This window comes from Psammomys obesus, unplaced genomic scaffold, assembly GCF_907164565.1.
Source record: "Psammomys obesus unplaced genomic scaffold, mPsaObe1.curated_primary_1811, whole genome shotgun sequence".
Classification (NCBI taxonomy): Eukaryota; Metazoa; Chordata; class Mammalia; order Rodentia; family Muridae; genus Psammomys; species Psammomys obesus.
Genome location: NW_026596095.1, coordinates 3188801 through 3205759, shown reverse-complemented (window position 1 = coordinate 3205759; position 16959 = coordinate 3188801). Strand labels below are relative to the sequence as shown.

At 37.1% G+C, this 16959-nt stretch overlaps 1 protein-coding gene across 2 annotated transcripts in view; it reads right to left on the bottom strand.

Moving 5' to 3' along the window:
* The window catches only part of Olfm3 (olfactomedin 3), a 218535-nt gene that overhangs the window by 30063 nt on the left and 171513 nt on the right, over positions 1–16959 (bottom strand). The window contains exons 2-3 of one of the 2 annotated variants that reach the window (XM_055628307.1): positions 12598–12744; positions 4162–4317 (exon numbers count right to left, since the gene is read on the bottom strand). In XM_055628307.1, the coding sequence (XP_055484282.1) occupies positions 4162–4317; positions 12598–12744 (303 nt within the window). The remainder of the gene's footprint in view (positions 1–4161; positions 4318–12597; positions 12745–16959) is intronic. The other variant, XM_055628306.1, reaches the window with a different exon arrangement.

The following is a 16959-nucleotide window of genomic DNA, read 5'->3' as shown; positions in this document are numbered from 1 at the left end:
TTTCTATTATTTGTGCTCATGTGTCCCTTGTCCTTTGGAATATTCATCTTAGGACAACCTCATTAGAAAGGTAAGTTCAACTGCATGATAAATCATACAAAACTTCCCAAAGCTCGAGGAGAGAGATATACGCTGTTGTTTCCATTTTGAATCATTAGCTACACTCTTGTCTCCATTTGTCTTAAAGCAGAGATAATTTAGATGTTATTACAAAAGGCAGAATAGCTTATCCACCAATGTAGTGAATTAACTCCTTAACAGAACAGAGTGCATAGCTTACACAGCAGCTGGGTTAGTTGCACAGTGCTGTTCAAGACTCAAACAGTGATTTTTTTTTTTTTTTTTTTTTTTTTATGTCAAGAGACCAAGCGTGTATGTTGTCAATCAATGTCCCCTAGTCCTAATCATCAAAGGATAGGGCAGTTACCTACACTTTCATTTGCAACTTTTGCATTTGTCACCCATAGTTCTTTCCCTTTAATTTGGTAGATGTGAACAACAAAAATATTGTAGGAGTTTGATTTAACTGTGAATATATTGCACATGATAAAATCTGTTGAAGGAGTTCCAAACGTGTGATCATTTGAGGATAACCCATAGGTGCTATCAGAAGGCATAGTGCTTAATTATTTAAGGAATTGAAAATTTCATTTTTAAAGTACACTTAGAAAATGTTATTTCTATAAATACATTTGAGTAGCAGGAGATCCCATTGCTGCCATGATTAATGGGCTTGTGTTTCTGGTGGGGGATTTCTATGTGCTCTACAAACCTTGGAATCTGAATTTTTCTGCATGTACATTTTGAATTGGAGGATATAAAAGATCTTATTAATGAGAAAGGTTTGTAACTATTGAAGTCAAAAAGCAGAACTGCAGAGCCTTGCTTATTTTAAGGATCATCTTAAATAGGCTTATCAGTTTAAGCATCTTGTGGTATGCCTAAAGGGAGACACAATTGTTTCATTAGAATTTTAATGATAAGAGTTCTGTTCATACCATTTGCTGAAAATTATAGCAATTGCCACTGTGAAACCCTTTACATTTTACTGCGTGTGTATTCAAAGGAGCAATCTAATGTTAAACTTTTGGAAGTTCCTTTTCTCTGATGAATTAAAAAGTATGTTTACTCTTTCAAAAATTACTAGACTTCTGACAATCAATTTTGAAACTTTGGAAATTTATTAGCAGGGCTTGGTAAATATCATATATATGAAAATAAAAATATAATTCCATAGATATGACTTTGCTACTACCTTCTGGAATTTTACTTTCTACTGTGTAGCCCTGACAATTACCTGAGTATCTTGGTCTCACTACAAGGGCTAACTTAGCTTTCTACCTGAAAGATCATAGAAAGAAAAGTTGACAGTATTTGTCAAGAGATGAAAGTTTTACAGCAACAGAGAGTTTTTTATAGAGTAAACTTTCCACGTACACTTGGATTTAGGATGGTCTACATCTAGCATATATTATTTCAGCATCTAGAGAGAAATATGATTTATGATGTAACTCAGTGAAGAAATGTGTTTTACAAGAACGTGTTCGACATCTGATTATTAGTGTGATTTGGGTGCAGTGGGGTGAGCTCACAAATGTGAGAATTTTGGCATGTATATTGCTGTATACATGTATGTGCGCACATATGTTTGTATGTGTGTGTGTCTCTGTGTGTAGATGTGTGTGGCATATGTGTGGGTATGCATGTGTGTGACTTTGCATGTGTATGTGTGTATATATGTGTGTGTCTGTGTGTGTGAGATGTACCATTGTGGAGACCAGATGTGGCTGTCAAGTGTCTTCCTCAATCATTTCCTGCATATGTCTCACTGTTAGGCTAAATTATCTAGCTAACAAGCTTCAGGTCTGTTTTTACTTCCCCAATGCTAAGGATACAGGTGTGTCTCCTTTCAAGCCCTGCCACAGTTTCATGGTGTACTGGGGATCTGAAATCAAGTACTTATGCATGCATTGCAAGTAATTTACCAACTAAACCAATACTCCAGTTGCCATCACTTAATTCAGGAAACTAGCTTATCAGTTCAGTCCTACAGGTTTGGAGCTAGAGTTTGTTGATTTGAATCTATAATCAGGTACTTGAAAATCTACTCATAGTTTGTGCTTTAGTTTAATTGATAGGGATAAAAACAGTAAAACATTGCTTGCCTTATGGATAGTTATGATGATTGAACTAAATAATATATAAAAGTGTTCTTAACTCTTCTGTGGATATGTGTAATTATCATTATTAATGCTAATAGTTAGATTTTGTTATTTCCAGAATATTCTTGGATTATGTGAACTATGACATTCAAAATCATGATCATATAATTTTCTGAAAAGTCAGTTTTCTTATTGACATCATGACTTTTTCTACACAAAATTCTATATACTAGAACAAAAAAAATTTTGGCTTCTCTCAGCTTTCTTTGTGTGTGTGTGTGTGTGTGTCCTGGATATTAATCCTCTCCTGCTGACCCAGGGAAGCTTACACAGTCCCTTGGTTTTTTATCAGGAATTTACTACTTTGTCCTCTGACAAAAAATATGAGCTCCAGCCCTCTCTTGCTGTCCTTTCTGGAAGTGCTTCTCTTCTCTCCCACGCTTAGTGTTTACAACCTTTGATAATGACACAGCTTCAAGTTCACATTGTTGCTTGACCATATACACCATAATTCTGATCATTGAAAGCTGACACTGGAACTCATTTGAAATTCTAGTTCTTCTCTGGAATTTAGTATTTTGGGAGAAGAGGCCATACCCAACATGGTTTTCCTGAACACTGTCAAATCTCTTAACTATTCTATAGATCTTCAGTGAACAATCAATCACTCTTCCCTCTGTGCTCTTAAATGATGCCACTGCATCCATTGAGCCTAGTCTGTTTCCCTCTTAGTTGACTTTCAAGGAAGGACATTGTGTTTCATTTTTCCAAGAAGGGCCTGGCCCTTCCTCACAGAGTCTATGTGCAAAGTGAGTTCTTGTTGACTATCTAAAACTTTATATTTCTCCCTGTTTATAATTTTCCCATATTTTTCATTAATCCAGCTCACATTTTTTCCCTATAATTTTCAAGTGTGTTATGTTTTCTAGGACTGGCTCTAATTCATTCCTTTTTTAAAAAGCCTTTTGATTTTGCTTAAGTCTCTTTGCAGCTCAAATTCCATGGATTATCACTTCAACTTTCTCTCTTGTCAATATTTTCAAATTTCATTTTATTTTTCTTCATTTGAAACTCATTCTGTATTGATGTCTGTCATCTATACCTTTGTCCTTATATTCCAGAGGCCACAGAAAAAAAAAAATCCAAACCATGAAGACTTCTATTTCACTAAAATGTGCCTTGCATGGATTCTGTTTGTCTCTGATTAATTCAACTAACTAAATCTACATGTTTCCAATGTATTCAAATCCTTGAACACAAGCTTAAATTCAGTTCACTCCTTTCACATTAGGGTTGAACCTCATTCTCTAATTGACAGAGGGAAAAAGATGCTATCTATGGACAACCTTAAGGTTTTTGAAATTCTGTGCTATGCTTTTTAAGACAGATAAATAATCTTTAATAGAGGCTCAAGTTGACATTATCAGACTAATAAATTATTTTAAATGAGTGACTTTGTCACATATCATTAATAAAGTATGCCAAGCTCAACACATGTTCTCATTTCTAGTTTCTAGATAATTGGCATTAAACCACCTACAGGCTTTATAAAAGAACTCATTTGTATAAAGTGAGAAAACCATCCTTTAAAAAATCCTTTTATCAATGGTATTATTGCCTTTTTCAATAATTTATATCCTGCAGAAGTTCTCACTTCAGCAGAGCATAAATTCATTAGAAAAAGCTTTGATGACTAAATTATTAATGTTTTCTGGGGATTCCCCCTTGTCTTAGGTAGTAAAGTAAAGTACCTGTAATTCTACCCGGAAACCCACATGTCTCAAGATGGGCAACACCTTTATTTTCTTTATTAATTTTAATCATCTTCTATGTGTTCCTGACTGCTCACGGTCACTTCTTGGTGATGACATCGTTGTGGCCCCAGCAAGTCTTGAACATTGTAAACATGGACCAAGGTGTAATATTATTTCCAGCTGAGTTACATGCTAGCTAACTGCCTATTGCGCTGGACTGCCAAGATTGCAGTGTTCACACCTACTTGAAAATGCTTGGTCATTAGTGTCTTCCGATCATCTTCAATCTGCCGAAACTTGGCCTTCAGCCCTTTCATTTGGGTTTCCATTTTTAATACATATTGGAAGTCTCTCTGAGTTCTCAAGTTTAAGACTTCTATAGACTGGGACATATTCTGCACCTGTCAAAAAAAATGTCAATTGGTTGTGTGTTATTCTCAGTTTATGGATCCTTGCAATCTTTAATAAAATATCCAAATGTCATTGGCACAAAGAATAGAAGTGCCAAATCTATAAATGAATGTCTGCCTGTCACATTTTCAACAAGATTCCTTACAATAAATGTTCAAAGAATCCAGCGAAGAAATACCTATGCATGTTATAGCAACTGGCTATGCAACATTAGAAATGACCAAATAAGCAAGAAGACAGTAGATTAGAAAAAAATTAATTTTTTTTTCATTTCTAGGCTTCATAAGCATATAATATCCCAAGATAACGAGTGTTCAGATAAAATGTGCCTGTAAAAGCTGTTTCTTACCTCTGAAATATCAGGAGTACTTAGCAACAATATATGATACTTACAAGTCCAACAGAGTTAGAGTTCAAGCATTTTGAGGCAGAAGACTGAGGAGGAAAGTGACGTGGAGACTTCATAAATAATGAACAAAAGTATGTGAAAAAAAGGAAGAAAAAAACCCTTGGCAGAGAGAAAGGCTGGGTCCCTTATTCTCTACCTCTCAATTCCACCATCACAGCAGGTGCAGAACATCGTCAGACTGTGTGAAGCTGATCTATTGTTTGTAATAATACTAATATACACCCCAGAGTAGAGCTTTAAAACGCTAAGAGCTGTACAATGCGTGAACTATTTTGCAGAGCTAAGTGTCACAGAACATTTGAAAGAAAACCTATACAGGTGCAAATGAACCCAAAACGCAAATGACTCCAAAAAGCCCAGTGTCTGTGTAGCAAAAAAAGCCTGTATCCTTTGTTCAATGGAGCACCGAGCTACTAAACTGCCGCTCTTTACTCCAACCCTCATTCTCCTCAGAAATATATTGTTTCCTAACAAACTGTATTCTGCCTCTGCTATATCAAAGTGTCTCTGCTCAGTTCTGTTGTTCTAGAAGAAAGGAACCTGGACTACACGTCCCCCAGATGAGATCACTGAAAACTGTTATCAATTCATGTTGATTTCGATGCAGTTACATCGTGATGGTTCTAAAGTACTCGGAGGGTGACAGTGAGTTGACCGAGACAAGTGCTGGAGGTGTTGAAATACCTTCTAAGTTGCAACACTTATGTTCGAGGGACTTGGGAAATGGCGACCACAAAGTACCTTATGGACAGGCAGAAACACATGTTAAGCTGATGGCACCAGCCCAGGTTCATTGAGCCCCAGGCTGTTTAGAAGTAGGAAATAGGTGACCTAGAAAGAGCTCAGAAATTAAAGAAAGGCTGCTGTGATTTTTGTGGTAGCAAAACCCTGAAAATAAAGGTGAAGCCTCTAATAGAAGGAAGCACTTGAATGAAGAATAGTATAACTACAAATTATTCTAAAAACTAAGATGGATCTCCACACTTCTGGTACTTCAGAATGACAACTTTGTCTTCACCTGGAAGCCTGTCAAAAATGTTGCATCCCGGCATCATCCCAATTAGTTGGCATATTTATCAAGATTCCCAAGTGATTGCTGCAACTGACTTTTAAAGCTTGAGAGGCACCATTTTTCTGGGAAGGGTTGTTTTTTGGTAAGAGTTAAGCATAACATTCTTACAAAATTTAATCCTTTGTCATAAATCAAACACAGTCACACATGCAAAATATAATAAAATATAATGTATTAAAAAACATCGTGAAGAAATGCACAAGGAAGAATTAGAAATATACATATATTTATATAGGCTGTTAATATTAGATTTCTGAAAGAGGAAAGACCTGTGTGTATGTATACAATGTATACATTGTATACAATGTATACAATGAATCCATTTTAATTAAATGGATTGTTTTTTGTTTTTGCATTAGGTAATACACAAAGAATGAGCGCAAAATAGGTGATAAGGCTGCAAGTATTTCTTTGTTTGAGATAAATGAATGTGCACTTTCATTTATTTTTAAATAAGTATGTATTACTTAGTAATTAGTAAAAACAAAAGCTATTTTCATTGAAAAAAAACACAAATGAACTACAAATTGATAATTTGTTTAGAGACAGACTTTTCCAACAGGAAAAATTACAATAATTAATGCACATAGCAGTTAGCTATAAACCATGGTTGATACATTGGTCAGAACTCCCTGCCTCAGTTCTTTACCTCTTGCCAGACAAGCCAATTTTCCTATATCCTTTTCCTTTGCTGTTTTGATATTTAGTCCTCCTTCATGTCCAACCTGTCTGTTTCAAGAATGTCACAGTCTGGGTTACATTAAAAGTAATTTTGGCCTGGTAAGACTGCTCTCCCCTTGGCAGAAGGTGATCAAAGAGCAGGCCAATCAGTTCATGTCAGAGACAGTCCTTGTCCCCATTACTATGGAGGTCACTTGGATACTGAACTGCCATAGGCTACATCTGTGCAGGGGTTCCAGGCCATCTTCATGAGTGGTCCTTGGCTGGAGTATCAGTTTCAGAAAAGACCCCTGTACCCAGACTTTAGGATCTGTTGCTGTCCTTGTGGAGCTCCTGTCCTCTCCAGGTCTTACCATCTCTCAGTTCTTTCGTAAGATTCCCTGTACTCTGCCCAAAGTATGGCTATGAGTCTCAACATCTGCCTCGATACCCTGCAGTGTAGAGCCTTTCAGATGCTCTCTGTGGTAGGCACCTGTCAGAAGTAGACAATGCAGCCACTCCTAATGAGACCTGATAGACTAGGATCAGAGGGAAGGGGAGGAGGACCTCCCTTTTCAGTGGACTGAGAGAGGGACACATGTGGGGAAGAAAGAGAGTGGGATTAGGAGGGGAGGAGACAGGGAGGTACAGGGGGGCTACAAAGTGAATAAACTGTAATTAATAAAAATAGAAAAGGTAATTTTGGAATATGTACTTGTATGGTGTCAGCAGAAGCCCTTGTTCTGTGATCCTCATCATAGGCTGTGTCTCACAGCTTTTACTTGCAAGATGTTCCACAGAACCAGACACAGAATAAGTGCTTGATAAATATTTCCTGAGTGAAATAATCTTGAGTTTCAAACAATATAACAGGTAATTAGGATCTTATTATTTTAGGGAGGGTTTTTCTCTCTAATAATTGTTACACACAGAAGTATAAGACTACAAATATTGCTCAGTTTGAAATGATTATTATATTCAGATAGCTTCATATAAAAAATTTAGTGTAGTACAAAATCAGAGACAACAGCGAACTCATGGAAACTTTATTATGGATAAAAGCATTGCTTTCAAAATAAATTTCTAACCTCATTTATAGTTAATTAGGGAATTAACTAATATAGTGAATTAGGGAAAGTATTTGCATTAAAGAAACTGGCTACCTATTTAAATATGTAACAGTCTGTGAAGATACCCTGTTATTAGCATAGTTGATATCCTCTTAAATTTTTCTATACCTAGTAATATTCCAGATAATTAGAAGATGATGGGTAAGAGGAAATATTCTAGACTTAAAAAGAGTGTCCCTTAACGTGGGAAAATGCACTGAGATTTTTTTTTAATTATTTAATTATCCTAGAGAACAATGCTGGGTAATAGCTATTCCATCCTAAACCTCCAAGCCCAATAGTTTCCTACTATTCATATTTCACCCATTATACTTGCTTTTAGTCATATCTTAGGTCTGGACGTCTCTCCACATAGTTCCAAGTCCTATCCTCCGGATTCTCTGCTCCTCCCTCCTCATGGTTCCAAGACCTCTTCTGCCCACCTCTGCCCCTACTTTCTCCTCCTCCTCCCCTCTTGCTTCTTTCTCTTCCTCTATGAACCAGGATGTCCCACCCTATTCTTTCCATTGCTCAGCAGTGAGGCTCGTTGTTTTATTGGCAATGCAGAGAACAAATGGTGGCATGTTTATACAAACTTGAGACAGGTGATGTTTACAATAAGCATCACAGTGCAATGTCTGGATTTAAACTGGATAGTGGGGTAGAGAAATCAGCATTTGAATGAACAAGGATAAGTTGTATATATACCTAAAGGACATTATACCAACATGTCTCCCTTTAAGTCCAATAAAAGGCTCCTTTTCTTTCAATGTAATAATAATAATAAAATTATGAAAACTATTAGCTAAAATTTATATGTGCAATGCCCAGTCCATGTGCACTTGGAAACTTAGGAGAAAGTGTTTGATGACCTAGCCTATCTTGATAAGTTTAGAGTTCCATACCTAGTAATACCTTAGGTCCGGTCCATCTCTCCACGTGGTTCCAAGTCCTTTCCTTTGGGTTTTCTGCTCCTCCCTCCTCATGGTGCCAAGACCTCTCATACCCACCTCTGCTCCTACTTTCTCTGAGATAATTTTTGATGAGACTTACTTGAGATCTTCTATATTACATGACCTTGGATAACTGCAGGAACTGTATCTGGGATATAGGTAACAGTACTAGTGTCTAAATGGAAAGAATTTGGCTCTGAGTTGCCTTTAGCTCTTCCTAGGCAGAGCTTCCTCCTGTTGATGGAGACTCAACTTGAGCAAAAGATTCCTGATGATACAGGACATTGACTCTCCATTGTGTGGTTCATAGGAAGGAGACCTGTGTTTCTTCTTACACTCTCCTTCTCTCTGAGGTCATTCCGAAGATCAGCTTTTAGTATTTGTTTGGTATTCTGTTATGTTTTGAACATTAGCTGTCACCCAACAATCTCATGTAATGAAGGCTTGATTTTCAGATGATAGCAACTATTTTAAGACAGCCTGGAAACATAAGAGGTGGGGCCTAGATGGAGGACATTAAGTTTGTAGGTGTATGTCGCCAAGGAGTGTTTCATGCCTATATCATTTCAATGTCCTCTCTCCATGCTTTCAGTTTGCTGATTTTTTTTTTTAAACCACATGGCCCCTTTCATGACACAGTCAAGGAATACCACGGCCAATTGACAATGAAACGAAATCTCTAAAACCATAAGTCAACATAAATTCGTTGTCTTTTAAGTTGTTTTTCCTCGATATTTGTCACAAGTATAAAAATCTACCTAACAGACATCTACAACATTTGGAAAAGTTGTTATCTTCCATCTCTGATAATCTTTTTGAACCGTTTATCCTATTTTTTTTCCTTTTAATAAATAAAATGCATGCGGTCTTTCAGAATGAACACAAATGAATGTATTTTTATTCTCAGTTACGTCTCAAAATAGTGCTATTATCTGAAAATCAAACTTTTCTAAGTAGTTATTACTCAGACCACTTTATGTTAAAAAGCCTGTGGCTCAATGTGTTTGGCTAGCTTTGGCTTAACAAAAAGAAGAGCAGTTCCTTGACTCTGGGACTTTGTAGGAAGTTTGGTATAAATGCTTTTGAAGTCTTCAAGGTGAAGTACTCTGTATAGAGTCCCTGAATTGATTTTATTGACGAAAATGTTTCCCTCATCCTAGTCCAAATCATTTTTTAAGAAATATTGATCTAGGCAATGCAGGTCACATATAGCAATACACAAAGGCTATAAAGCTAAAAAGTAGATTTTTAGGCTAACAATTTTATATTTGGTGCACTAAGACCTGAGCTATTAAATTAGTTGCATTTTCTATTATTCAGCAGCATACATATTTGCTGAAGTATTGAGAAGAGATAGCATCTTTTAATTAATTGCGGAGACCACAAGTGACATCGAGAACGATACAAAGCCAATATAACTCCACAGCTTATTGGCTAAAAGAGACTTGATACAGACTCAGAAAGAGCCAGATTGCTTTTAGATAAATTTTAAAAAAATGAACCACACCTTTGAGATGTTGAATGCAGTAGGTTAGAAATGTAAAGCAGGTTATCTCCATGAATAGTCCTTGGTTGGAGCATGAGTCTCTAGGAAGTTCCCTGTGTTCAAATTTTCTTGTTCTGTTGCTCTCCTTGTGGAGTTCCTGTCCTCTCCAGCTCTTACTATTTCCCACTTCTTACACAAAATTCCATTCACTCTGCCCATCAGGCTCAGCATCTGCTTTGATAGTCTGCATAACCTAGAACTCCTGCACAGATGTAGCCCATGGCAGTTCAGTGTCCAAGTGGGTTACCTAATAATGGGAAGAGGGATTGCCTCTGACATAATCTGATTGGCCTGCTCGTTGATCACCTCCCCCTGAGGGGGGAGCAGCCTTACCAGGCCACAGAAGAGGACAATGCAGCCACCCTGATGAGATCTGATAGACTAAGATCAGAAAGGAGAGGAGAACCTCCCCTATCAGTGGACTTGGGGAGGGGCAGACATGCAGAAAGGGGAGGGAGGGGCTTATGGGGGGATACAAGATGAATAAAATGTAATTAATAAAAAAAGAAAGAAGCATTGATAAAAAGAAAAAAAGAAATGTAAAACAGAAAAGTAATAATAACAATAAGAACAATAATTATAATCCCATTCCATGACGTTTGTTTTGACCTATTGAATTTATATTTCATTGAATTTTTAAGCCGTTCTTGAAGAAACAGTGTAAATTTGTTTCTGTAATGCTGTAGTGAAAGATACTAAAACATAATATGAAGTTATGTCATCTAAGAAAATCTATCTTTGTGCATTTTATGTAGAAGTAAAAAGACTGGTGCAGAATGTTAGTAATCTGAGTAGAGACACAATTTTATACGAGAAAGAAAAAAAGCCGGGGGGGGGAAACAATGGACTAAGCTTTGTACTAAAACAAGAGAGCCAACTTTTTAAAATCTTGTTTATCAAGGGATTTCCAAATGATGCTCACAAAGAAACCCTTATGACAGGTGGAAGAGAGCTGTGTTAGCTCGGCTGAAGGTAGTAAACGTTTGTTTATATTAGTAATCTAGGTGCTTTCATTCTCCTAGCTATCTTAATCTTATGTGAAAACTTCCTATTTAGTGTCTGGAGTGTATAATCACAAAAATTACACAACACAGAGTGAAGTGGAGAGCACGGTGTCCTCTACAACACATACTACCTAATTCATCTCTTTCTTTCCAAGATACTTAGAATTCAAACATGTTGCCAGCCTTACATCACTCTGGGCACCCCAGCTGTCCTACTGTATTCAGAGCCCTGCACAGTGGAAGTCTGAATGGGGATCATTGAGAGAACCATTCATTGCCTTTCCCTCTCCTAACTACATATAAACAACCTTTCATGAGCTGACTTTCATCTGTAAAAGGGAACAAATCAAGGGCATTCTGCATTTGATTGTTATGGATCCAGCTTAAGTAAATTATGGAGAGAATGCCATTGAGTGAAACTGAAGAGCTTAATGTTCAAAGGAATGATTTAGAAAATGATGATAAATACTTGGAATTATTCATTATCTGTCCAGATAGCTTGCATATTTTATGTCATTATTTTAACTTCCTCGCAAGATTGTTAATAAGAGCCTAACGTATGAGCTCAAAGAGCTTTGTGTGGTCCTGAGAGTTGAGGCTGAATTGTCAGCATCGGAAGAAGACTCACTGCTTCCTAAGACCTGTAAGAGAGATGCTGGCTGTATATCAAGCATATAGTATAGAATCTGTTTTAAGAAAGAAAGATTGTGGAGGGCCTCTGAAAGACTCTACTGAGCATGGTACCAAAACATATGCTGAGACTCATAGCCAAACTTTGGGCAGAGCGCAGGGAATCTTATGAAAGAAGCGGGAGATAGAAAGACCTGGAGGGAACAGGAGCTCCACAAGGAGAGCAACAGAACCAAAAATCTGGGCCCTGGGGTCTTTTCTGAGACTGATACTCCAGACAAGGACCATTCATGGAGATTACCTAGAACCCATGCACAGATGTAGTCCATGGCAGCTCAGTATCCAAGTGGGTTCCCTAGTGAGGGGAACAGGGACTGTCTAAGACATGAACTCATGGGCTGGCTCTTTGATCCCCTTCACCTGAGGGGAGAGCAACCTTACTAGTCCACAGAGGAAGACAAAGAAACCAGTCCTAATGAGACTTGATAGACTAAGGTCAGATGGAAGGGGAGGACATCCCCTATATTGGATTTGGGGAGGGGCATAGGAGAAGAAGAGGGAGAGTGGGTGGGATTGGGAGGGGGTTGGGAGAGTGGGCTACAGCTGGGATACAAAGTGAATAAACTGTAATTAAAAAAATAAAATAAAGAAAATAACAGAATTAAAATAAAAAAAAGAAAGTTTGTGAAAGTTTAAAAAAAAAAAAAAGTCACAGAAAAGGAATGATATAGCCAGAAACTTAAGATTCCTTTTTCAGAGAACAGGAGAGTTTTCAGCTAAAAGAGAGCAAAAACCAGGTAAACTCTATGTTATTAATCAATCATATTTCCTTTCTAGAGAAAAACTGATTTCAATAAAAACATGCGTAGAGAACAAAAGCCACGTACCTTTTCCAGCAGCTGGCGGAGCTGCCTGCTTTTGGCATCTCTGGAACACAGGTTTTGTTCTGGAGCCACGACAGTACAAATGCATCGCCCATCAGGGTCCTGGGCCGAGCTGTACACCTGCCACCCTTCTTTTGGGCTAATCTGAGTCTGGGGAAAACCAACAGCAAACACAAAAGCGACTTTCACCATAGGGTAAGGAGGAGACAGATTTGTAGTATCATAAAAAGAACTTTTTAAAATTTTATCAAGTCTTTGTGGGTTTTATTTTTATTGTTGTCTTGTGAGTGTATGTTTATGTGTGTATGTGCAGTCCTGAAGACAATCTCTTGTGTCCTCCGGATCTTTCCACCTTGTGTTTGAGACGAGGTTTCTCATTGGCTGGGAATGTCCCAAAGCTGTCTGGACAGCATTCTGCAGTGATCTGTTATTTTCAGCCTCTCCAATAACGGGGTTATAAACGCATGCCACCACACTCGGCTTTCTAAGTAAGCACTGAAGATCAACTTCCGGTCATCATGGCTGTATAGTAATCAGTTTACATACCCACTTACCTCCTTAGCCTTTAATCCTTCGAAGCTGGACAAGAAAATTTAAACAAATTTACATTGGTAGCAACGTTATTCTGTTTCACCTCCTTTGCAACTGTCATAAATGAGTTTCATGATCTCCAGAGTCTACATTATTTACTTTCCGTTGATCTCAGATCACTTCTCATGCTTTGCACAGTTTCACATTTGATCTCTATGTTTAGACACTTGTACTAACCATTTCCTCACATCTTACTGGTCCTTCTAATTAGGCCTGCTCGTTTTTCTTACACAGGAAGAAGGTAATTAATAGTATACACTTTCCTGATGATTAGTCATGTCTGATATTCTGAAATAAAGCCCCAAATGATCTTTCAATAACTTCTGCATCTTACATCCTTAATCACTGGGCTCCTAACTGTAAAAGCAGCATCTCAGTTCTGCTTGCAGTCCTGTGCACTTTGCTTTCTCTTTATGTTTACAGCTTTGCCTCTTAAGCTGTCCAATAGGAGCCTTCACTCCAGCTAAGTTGGCTTCTGGGTGTCTGATCTATTCATCACACATTGAGCTGTATCAAATAGTATTGCTATTCATACTACAGTTAGCTTGTTTAGATAGAAATGTGAACATCTCCTATCTTCCTTTTTATATATAAAGGTGTGAAGAAAATCATCCCTAGTTTTGCCTCACTATTGTCTTTGTTTTCAAGACAAACCTCAGTAGATTTTCAAATGGCGTCCACAGAAGACACACCTTTTCATTCTAGGGTAATGGAAGCTTTTCCATGGCTAAGCCTGAAGCTGTATAAACTGGAAGTTTCTCTGTTAACAAATAGAAACACCTTATTGTTCTACTTTAATTTCTTCCCATTGTACAAGAGAAGTTTCACCAATGGCTTCATGTAGCTTCTAGGCACTTGTTGCCCACCTGCTCAGAGACTAATGTTTCTTCTCTATTGGAGCTTTTCTTTGAGGAGTCCCTTAAGTTTAGGAGCATGCCTTGGTCAATTCCACTGGGAAGCTCACATCCACTGACTTAATAATACAACTACAAAAATATTCCACAAAGGAGCAGGAAGTAATATTGTTGTTATTCTTTTCACAGAAATGGGATGCAGATTTCATTTCCAATCTCATACATTCCTTGCCATAGGCTTCAGTCACCTCATACAATAACCAACACTCAGGGTATATTGTGAACATACACTGCGAGAGTCATACAGTATAAGAGGCACATTAAGATATTAGAAGTCTGGCCTTTGCTTTTTAATGGAAAGAATATGCCACCAGACCTATCTTTTCCTAGCTAGCTGAACTTAAACAAATCCTGTTATTTTGTTGTTATTCTTGAGGGGATAGACTTCTTAACATAACCTCTCTTTATATCTAGTTCTTATTCCTGTGTATCTAGTTTAAAAAAAAAAAGATGTTCTTAGAATTATATATTATTAAAATTAGGTAAGATTATCCATTCTAGTTACAAAGAAATAATTCAGAGATGATCTGCAAAATGAAAACAGAAATGACTTAGCAGAGTAGTTTTCTATGATTTACTTGAAGGTTTAAACTGAGCAACAGTTTTAGATTAATTTCTCTGAACATAGGCCCTTTGGGCTTCCTGTTAACATTGTACACAAATCTGAAATATGCCAGAAAATTAAGGCTTGGCTCTAGAATAAAATTAACTTTTAAATAAAGGAATAGGGCCACTCAATTATCATATTAAACTATTTTAAGAGCAATGCAAACACTGGTTATCTTAAGGCTGCCAGCGTTCATATTGATGCGTACTTGTTGAGTGTTTCGTGGCTACTGTGCAGCTTGTCATTACAGGGAGAGTTGTCAGCCATCTATGTTGATGGAAATGTCAAAGATGAGCAGGGTTTGATGCTCATATAGCATTTCTTGGAGCATCCTGCTTAATAACAGTAAAGACTCCATTTATAGTTACAATTTTAATTGACGTTTTCTAAGAATTATTGAGGAGTCATGCCCTTCAGGACTGCATTTTCTTTGAATGACTGAAAGTACAAAATCTCACCTTTTTGTCAAGAAAACCAAAGTGCCTAGCAGTTCTGTAGATTTTAATACAAAACCCTGTATTGGGAACAATGCCAAATAAGGAAGTCTTGTAACTATTTCTAGCACTTTCTTCTAGGGTTCCCAACAAGCACTGAAAAGACAACCAAAATAAGACCAACTATGATCTCAGGTGGAAAGACATATTTAGATATTTTTGGATATACAGGACAAAAGAAAGACCTGCTCCAATTCTGATTTACAACAACAATTGTTCAATGTCAATAAAACTCATATACCAGGAAGATCAAGCGTTTGTGGATCGCTAGCTGCTGTTGGGAAGATTGTGTAACTTAATATCCTGATATTTTTGAGTTCCTGGTGACACCGTTCTGACCAAACTTGCAACAAGAAGTAACTGTCCCACAGTCATACATAAAATAATCACTAGAATTGGGTTTTGAACTTGTGCAGTCTGATAACAAACCATGAAGCTTAAACACCACATTAAACTGTTAATTATATCTGTCTCCCTTAATACTTGATGCTGTAACCCTGAAAGAGCGTTTATCTGTATGGTGAAGAACAGTACTTGGATCTGAAAAGTGAGTACATTTGATTATGAATGGCCCACAGCTCCCACATAGAACAGCCATTACTGATGCAGTTCTCTTTGAACTCTTTGTGTTAATTAGAAGAACTAAATGAACTATTTAGCAGTTTTTAATATTCCAGCACTCATGAAATATTTAAGAATGCTCTAAATAAGAGAATTAAAACAATCATTTTTAACAATTATATCTGGTCTGAATTCCTTGATTATAATTTAATTGCAGACCTATGCTTTGTAAACATTAAGCTACCACCTGAGAATTCTGAACCACGGGGGTTTTGTGTCAGGGAAGATGTATCTTGAGAAGAAGAAAAAAAAATCAGAAGACATTGCATTTCAGTAGGGTTTCCTTATAACATCCCTTCTCTTGTAATTGGATTCATTTCTTTGAAACCAATTGCCTTTAGAAACAGGCAATGTTTTGTGTTACTTACAAAGAACCGACAATATAACAAACTTAAAGCATTTTTCCAAGCCACCATTTAGTACAAACTTGTACCTGTTTTTTACAATTTTCAACCCAGAGTTCTTTATGTTCATCCTCTGCAGATAGATCATCTAAGTCTATTAAGTGACAGACTTAAGCAGGACTGTAGAGAAAATTGACCACCCAGCAGCTGATTCTCAGCAGGCAGGGGCATTACCTTGTGTGGAAACACTTGGCCACTGTGACCTCAAAAAAGCAGCAAGGTAAGGGCTAGGCAAATGCTGTATTCCTGCAGAAGAAACTGCCATAATTTCCCAGAACCCAGACAGCTTAGAAGGCAAAGGAAATAATTCCAGATCTTTGAATAGAAGAAAGTTGATAGGTTGAACATTCCTAGATTTTACTTTCCATGTTCAATTTGAGGGTATTTCACAAAAAATAAAGACCCAAGCAGAAAGAAATGGTGTTCAACATAGGAGATGTAAAGTAGGAAAATATACTTTTATTAAAACCTAGATTCAGAGTGTCACTTATCTTAGTGAAAAAAAAAAACCCTATAAAATTCCTGTCTAGAATGTGTCTGTTTCTAGAGAGTTAAGAGGGGTGGAACATATTAATGGCTGTGGTTTCAGATAAAGGGAAAATGTGAGGACAGGAATTAGAGAGCGGTTAAGAGATCATGCAAAAAAGCTTTGCTTTGGAAGATGTGTTAATGAAGATGTCATTGCTCTGTAACAGATTTTTTGCTATTATTTACAAGAATCTTTAGGACCTGAA